General features: G+C 51.3%; 1 protein-coding gene across 1 annotated transcript; it reads right to left on the reverse strand.

Annotated features, from left to right (window-relative positions):
* Positions 1-9: 9 nt before the first annotated feature.
* On the reverse strand, positions 10-6,434 carry ZBTB47 (zinc finger and BTB domain containing 47). The gene is made up of 6 exons (XM_009700840.1): positions 5,646-6,434; positions 5,038-5,613; positions 1,554-1,701; positions 837-952; positions 264-408; positions 10-107 (listed from the first exon to the last, which is right to left on the reverse strand). Exons 1-6 carry the CDS (start codon positions 6,357-6,359, stop codon positions 10-12), a joined length of 1,797 nt encoding a protein of 598 aa, XP_009699142.1. The 5' UTR covers positions 6,360-6,434.
* Between the last annotated feature and the right edge of the window lie 854 nt (positions 6,435-7,288).

Below are 7,288 nucleotides of genomic sequence, written 5' to 3' on the forward strand. Positions count from 1 at the left end.
GTCACAGTGTTACGGCTTCTCGCCTGTGTGGGTCCGGCGATGCCGCTTCATGTTGGGGCGGCTGGTGAAGCTCTTCCCGCAGATCTCGCAGATGTAGGGCTTCTCACCTAAGGATGGCGGAAGATGGATGAGAAGCCGGTGACTGGGCCATCTCCCAAAAAAACCTCATCCCGCCATCCAGCCAAAGATGCTACCCTCATCTCATCGCTCTTTCCCCGGGCTGCCTGCCTGCAGGGGCTGGGGACAAGGTGGGGAGCTCTCACCCGTGTGCGTCTTCATGTGCTCGTCGAAGTACTGCTTCATGTTGAAGTCCTTGCCGCACCACTGGCACATGAACTGTTTGTGGCCGATGTGGATGCTCATGTGGGAGCGCAGCTGGTACTTGTACTGGAAGCGCTCGTTGCAGTTCTGCCGGGGTGAGAGGGGAAAGAGCTGTTGATGAGCACCCAAAATACCCTGTACATTCTCCCCCAAAATCACCAGCATGTTGGAACAGTGCAGAAATCATTTTCTTCTCCCCCCCCAAAAAAAACCCCCATATAAATGGCTTTTCAGGACATACCCAGCCAGGTTTCCAGGCTAGATGGGCTTGGGGTGGGATCCAAGGTCCAGGCACTGGAGGGACAGATCCTGGCATTGGACAAGTTTCATCATAAGGTTGGTGGGACCCTCAAACCAGGAGGGGATGCAAAATTTGGAAGAGTGTAGGAGCATCCCTATAGCCACAGTGGCACAAAGCACGGGGGAAGCCCCAAGAAGTGGAAGATCTTTCCCCAAATCAGTGTTTTTGTCCTCGTTTGAGAGGATGTGGGGTGGGGCGACACGCAGGACCTTACCTCACATTTAAAAGGCTTTTCCCCAGAGTGCTGGAGCGAATGGACCTTCAGGGACATACTGCGCTTGAAGGACTTCCCGCAGGTCTCGCAGGTGAACGGCATGTCCTTGGTGTGAGCTGAAGCGGAGAGGAGCAGGGTCAGGTGCCCTCCCCACACCTCGAGCATCCATCTCCCCAAGTCCCAGCTGCCGTTCCCAACGCTGGCACCCAACCCCAGTGAACTCAAAGTCATCTCAGGAAGATGCACGGCAGTAACATTTCAAGTACTCCCCTAACTGCCTGCCAAAAACCCCTTTTTTCGGATTTCTTTGGTGCCTGCAAGCCTCAGAGACCTGACCGTTGTTGCCACGCGCAAGTTACTTTTCAAAGCCCCGCACTGGTGTCGTCTGGTCCGTTTTTACACGGGAAGGACCGTTACACTTCAAACCCTCCTTTGATCACTTCTGAGGTCTTTTTTTCTGGTTAAATAAAATAAACGAGATTTCCCCAGCACCGTGCCTGATTGCTCCGACCCCAGCACTGAGCAGACATACATTCAGCATTAAATACCAGGCCAAATTTCAAGGCCCCTGCTTTGACGTGAGAAAGCTCACTCAAGAGTAAGCCTAGCCCTAAACTCCCAACACAACAGTGATAAAAAACCACCCTTCATTGCCAAAACGATGGATGAACACCCCTAACAAGATCCCCCTGTGGCACCGGTGCCTCCCGCACTCACCAACCATGTGTTTGCGCACGTGGGCCATGGTGTAGAACTTCTTCTCGCAGATCTCGCAGGAGAACTTCTTCTCGGCATAGCCATGGACGATCTTGTTGTGCTCGTGGAGGGACCAGAGCTTCTTGAACCCCTTCCCGCACGTCACGCACTGCAAGGAGAGAGGGAATGGGTACAGAAGCAGGGGAACCTGCCCAAGCACCACCAGGATTTTCATTTTACCAGGCCATCAGCTTCATCCATTGAAAGGGAACATCACTATGAAACCTACAGCTAAGATATCAAAAATCATAACAACCAGCTAGTCTGCTACAGACCTTGTCACTTCAAAACCTTCAAAACTCAGATTTCTATCCAACGGATGAGGAAGGGACAATGACTTTCCAGGGACGGATGTGGCACCTCCATCAACATCTGTATTAGGACTTGCATAAACAGCAGCTTAGGTACCAATGCCCTGTTCCCAACTGGGGATTTTATGCTCGCACACAATTAAGTCTTACATAAAAAAACCCCTAACCCTCGGTGCCTTAGAAGGGTGCAAAGACTACAGGAACTACCAGAAGTCCAAGCCAGGGCAGCACAACTTCAGTCTTCAGCAGATATTACGGATACTCTACCACTAAATGAGTTTTCCAAAAATATCCAAATGGACCAAAACGGATCCAAAAAACATTCCATCAGCACAAGCAGAACAACATAACATGCAAAGTCTCCTCTGAGAAGTTATGGCAGAGACTTGCTTCAGCTCCAACAAGTTCAATGTTTCTCTGAAAGTTCCCAGGAAAAGCTCCAACTTCAGCACAAGATCTGTTTGAAGGACAGATCAGTTTGGTGCTCGGGGAAACACGTGTCAACTTCAGGACAAGATCTGTTTGAAGGACAGGAGATCAGTTTGGTGCTCGGGGAAACACGTGAGAGCAAGGTCCACATAGGAAATCATTGCTGCGGGGATGGTGGGCAGCACTTGGCCGAGGACCCTGCCAGGAGCCAAGGGTCTCTCTTTCCTCCAACGGTCACCTATCTCCATGACTCATTTTCCTCTTGGCCAACAGGGATAAACCCATCCCTTCTCCTCGCAGATGTCTTGAGAAAATAATTCACACCTTGGAGGGATATCGCAATGCTGAGTGGTACCAGTGAGTCTGGGGAGGGATTCCTCCAGCTTCTCCTCCTACTCAAAGGAACAGATGTTCGTTGATGGGCTTCAACCAAATTTCGCTGCAAGGCTGTGATACCATAGAAAATATACCATTATGCCATGTAATCACAGGGTGTCTCCATAAATATTTATATTTAGGTCCTGAGAGGCAAGATTAGGGTCAGAGGCATTCCCAACACTCATCTTCATCTTGCCATGCTTGAATATCAACACGAGTAGTCCTCTGAGTTTTACTGTTTCTACGTATATATTTTCACAGATCAGAACAGTTTTATCTCTGCTTTAAGAGACATTTCAGGACAAATTCAGGACCAGAGCCTGATATCAAAGACACATCAATATCCATTTTCTCCACTTAAAATGAAAAAGGCTGCAGGGGGAATTTTAAAATTAAAGGTAGAGGAAAAGCAGCAGACGTAGGAAAGCCCCCGGGCTGGGACCAAGCACCCTGGAGGGCTGAGCAATGTGTCCTCAGTTAACGCAAAAAAGCTTCACTCAAAAATGTGGAAGTAACATCCAAATGAGGGAAAAAACATGGGAAAAAAAAAGAGAAGATAAATTCTCACAGGTTAAGAGGAAAACCATACTGAAGCCGGCCAAAAAAGACTTTGAGAAACAATCCGATAAAGCAAAGGACGAATCATTTTTCAGGCAGCTGAGGCAGGATATCCATTACGGTGTCTGTGGGGCTGCAGACGGCGATGGGAAGCGATCACAGGGAGTGAGATGAAGCCTAACACCCAAAGTATTATGGATGAAATTTAGGGAAAAAACAGGGAGAGAAAGCAGCAGATCCAAACAGGATAAGAGGGATGGTCTCTCCACAGATCTGGTTAAAAAACAAGAAATAAAGACTGTCCATTATAGGTACAGAGTCAAAAAAATTTCTTTTTCCATCCAGCTACAATTCCAAGGTATATTAATAAAGTTATTCAATATTATCAGAGCAAATGGAGTGAATTTGGCTATTTGTAAAATTAAAAACGCTCAACTAAGTGAGAGGTAATGATCCACATTTTCTGCGGGAAGAGGTCACTGCACAGGCAGCTGTGGTTCATCCTATTCAGAAAGGACCTGGAAAAGGGATTAAAAGGCGGGGGGGGAAGCAATGAGGTGACAGCCCCATGTTATCCTCCAAGAAAGCAGATAAGGCTGAAGAAACGTTCTGGGAAAACTCATTTTTAATTGCGCAGGTTTTACGATAGGCTCCGAAACAGTCACCACCATGCAGGTACTGGAGCTGCACTCATCCATTCTGGGAAAAAGCATCCAAAAAACCCAACCTCAGCACTGTGAATGTTTCAGGAAGATGCACCAAAGGGTCACTGCAGGCAGCGGCTCCTTCACCCGCTCCAGCCAAGACCGCTCCTGCCTCCGTATTCCCTGCACACCCTAACACCAAGATCGGCTTCATTCCCCACTTTATTTGGGGTCTCATTGGCGAAGGGCTCCAGTAGCACTTGGGTTGTGTCACCTTCATCTAGGAGAGCTGCAAGATCATTTAAAATCCGGTCGCTGGCAGGAAGGATGATGGGCAAAGCTCTCCAGAAGTTGGTATTTTTTTAATTAGTAGCGACAACATCATGCAAAACAGCTCGTCGGCAATTAGGAGATGGGTTGGAGGGGTCTGCAGGAACGCATGTGCTTGCTGCTGTGATGGGATGCCTACCTATCCCCCCCAAAACTGCACCGATTTAACAGAGTCAATTTGCCAACGCAGGATCTCATCAGCATTAGGCGAAGGACACACCAAGCCCAAGTCACGCACGGATGTCAAATGCATTCGGAAATTTGCTAATACACAAGCTAAAGAGCACAAAAGGCAGATTAAAACCATTTTAACTCATGTCAGCAAATCTTTGAATTAAGCTAAATTGGTTTCAGCCTGGGTGGGAACGGCTGGAGTGTGTCTCCATCAGGGCTCACAACATTTTATCCAGATTAACTAAACAAACTCAAAGAAAAATTACTCCTCAAAAATTACTCCATGTTTCCACCCGTCCAGCCAAGGGGAAGTCACAGTCCCCCGGCACAAATCCTCTGGTCCCATGCAACCGTGGGACCCTCCTGAGCTTCAATATGAGTCATGGGTGAAGTAAGGTTCCCTCCCGTCTGCTATGTGCCAACTGCAACACCAAAAATATTATTTGAGCATGAGCCCGTCCCATGGTGTAGCTGGGTGGGATGTCCTCTTACGGTGGGTGGGATGTCCCTCCCCCATTGGGATGTCCCATCATGGTGGGATGCTCCTCCTTTGGTGGGATGTCCACCCCTTGGTGGGATGTCCATCCCCAGGCGGGACGTCCATCCCCAGGGCTGGCTCACCTGGATGTTCTTCTCGCAGTCGGTCTGGTGGTGCAGCAGCAGCTCGCTCTCGAGTAGGAAGCGTTTGCCACACTTGTCGCAGATCTGCATGCGGCTGTGCGTGACGTTCATGTGCTTCTCCAGGTACCAGCGGTTGTTGAAGACCCGGGGGCACTTCTTGCACGGGTAGTGCTGCTTCTCCTCCAGCTTCACCTTCTGGCCCAAACTGTCCTGTTCCTTTTTCCTCTTCCTCCCTCGCTGGCCTTCCTCTTCCTCCTCCTCCTCCTCTTCCACCTTGGCCATCTCCTGGGACCTGGTTGCCATGGCAGGTTTGGTAGCTTTGGACCCCCGGCTACCTCTGCGGGGCTGCCCACCCTTTTCCCTTTTCACCTCTGACGCGTCTTCATCGTCGTCGTCATCATCCTCTTCTTCCGTTGTCTCCTCCAGGTCTTCCTCCTCGCTGTGCTCCTCCTCCTCCTCCTCCCCCACCTCCGCGTCCTCCTCCTCTTCCTCCTCCTCTTCCCCTTCCTCGTTCTCCTCCTCCCCATCTTCCTCCGTGTCGCGCCCATCACCGTCAGGACGCCCCATCACGGCCGCCTATCACCATCAGGCCGCCCCATCACGGCCGCCTCGCTGGCGGCTGCCTTCCCCTCCATGCCCTTAGAGACATTGAGGGTCTGGTTGTTGAGGTTCACCTCCACAATGATCTGCTCCCGGTTGTACGAGCCCTGGTTGTCCAGGTCCTCCTCGGACTCCTCACCCTCCATCTTACAGACAGCACCTGGACCACCATCCTTCTCCTCCTTGTAGTACTGCTTGGCTGGACCAGGGGGGAGCGTCCCACCACCTGCTCCATCCTCCACCCGCACCGAGTAGGGGTCGTTGCCCTCCCGGGCGTAGATCTTGGGATGAGGGGCATCCACCTCCTGCTTGATCTCGCAGTAGTAGGGCGGGGGTCCGGCGCAGCCCTCAGCGGGCAGGGCCATGTCGGCGGCCAGGCTGAGCGAGCGGGTATCGAGGAGGTCCTGGCAGGAAGAGGCAATGTTGTTCATCTGCAGCACGGCGGCCGCGTTCAGCACATCCTGCACATTGCAGGAGTTGACGAGGAGCTTGGAGGTGTAGATGAAGTTGAGGATCTGCTGGAGGCCCTGCGAGGTGAGGACCTCCAGAGAAAGCTCCACGCGCTGCAGCTGCTTGTTTTGGGTGAAGAGGGAGTGGAAGAACTGGCTGTAGGCCGCCAGGACACCCTTGTGCGCCGGGAAGATGCTCTTCTGCTGCACCAGCACGATGTCCACGTCGCACAGGTCCGGCTGAAAGAGGCGTTGCTCGTTCAGTCTGTCCATCAAACACGTGAAGTGGAGGGCTACATCCTCCACCAGGGAGTACTCAGCCGAAGGGTAGTCAGTCGTTTTTTCGACTATCAGCTGTGGGGAGGAAGGAAATAAAATCATTCAAGAGGGTTCTTTCCCCAGGAAAACACCCGCCCAGCCATGCCACCCATCCCTGTCCATGCATCCCAAGTCAGAGATGTCAACAGAGAAACTCCACTGCCAGCCCCAGCTTGGAGATGCCAACCAAGAAGCTCCACCAATAGACCCAGCTTCGAAACACCAAGAAGCTCTATCACTAGGGCCAGCTTGGAGGTGCCAACCAAGAAGCTCCACCACCAGACCCAACTTGGACACACCAACCAAGAAGCTCCACCACCAACCTGAGTCCAGGAGACTCAACCAAGAAGGAGAAAGCCCAATGAGAGGACAGGCCAAGGCCACAAGAGCACCCACTGACATCCCTTCAAGCCTGGGTAGGAGGCACCATGGCCACCCCACCAGCAAGGAGGTCCAAAGCCTGGCTCAACTGTCCACGCTTGCACGGAGAAGATGGCACGCAGGAGAGGGGATGCCTCGACCTCCTGAACCAGATGGAGACCCCGGGGGGACGTCTGCCCCAAGTAGGAAGCCAATTTTAGGCACCAGCTGAGATTTAACCCCCTAAATAGAAGGAAATTAGGATTTTAAACCTCCCTGCTTCTACAAGGTAATTACATAAAACATTATCCTCTAATATTTGCTGAATTACGTCATGTGCTCTGACTCATGTTAGCAGCTAACTCGCTACCTGGATTCACCGAGATGATTTATGCGCTTTTTTAATGCCCACTTTAAATCATCTGGTGAAAGGCACTACCTGGAAAAATTCAAATCAGGGAGCAGCATCCCCAGGCCGGGAAATGCTGCAACTGCCAACACTCCCCAGGCTGCGTTTGCTGGAT

The sequence above is a fragment of the Cariama cristata genome, unplaced genomic scaffold (genome assembly GCF_000690535.1).
Source record: "Cariama cristata isolate BGI_N322 unplaced genomic scaffold, ASM69053v1 scaffold18765, whole genome shotgun sequence".
Taxonomy (NCBI): Eukaryota; Metazoa; Chordata; class Aves; order Cariamiformes; family Cariamidae; genus Cariama; species Cariama cristata.

What these genes read in the sequence shown, in the direction of transcription:
- ZBTB47 (XM_009700840.1), bottom strand. Translation starts at nt 6,359, where the DNA reads ATGGACAGACTGAACGAGCAACGCCTCTTTCAGCCGGACCTGTGCGAC. An exon ending in ACTGCGAGAAGAACATCCAG is followed by an intron (nt 1,702 to 5,037) that starts GTGAGCCAGCCC and finishes CTCTCCTTGCAG; the next exon opens with TGCGTGACGTGCGGGAAGGG. An exon ending in CGTGCGCAAACACATGGTTG is followed by an intron (nt 953 to 1,553) that starts GTGAGTGCGGGA and finishes TCTCCGCTTCAG; the next exon opens with CTCACACCAAGGACATGCCG.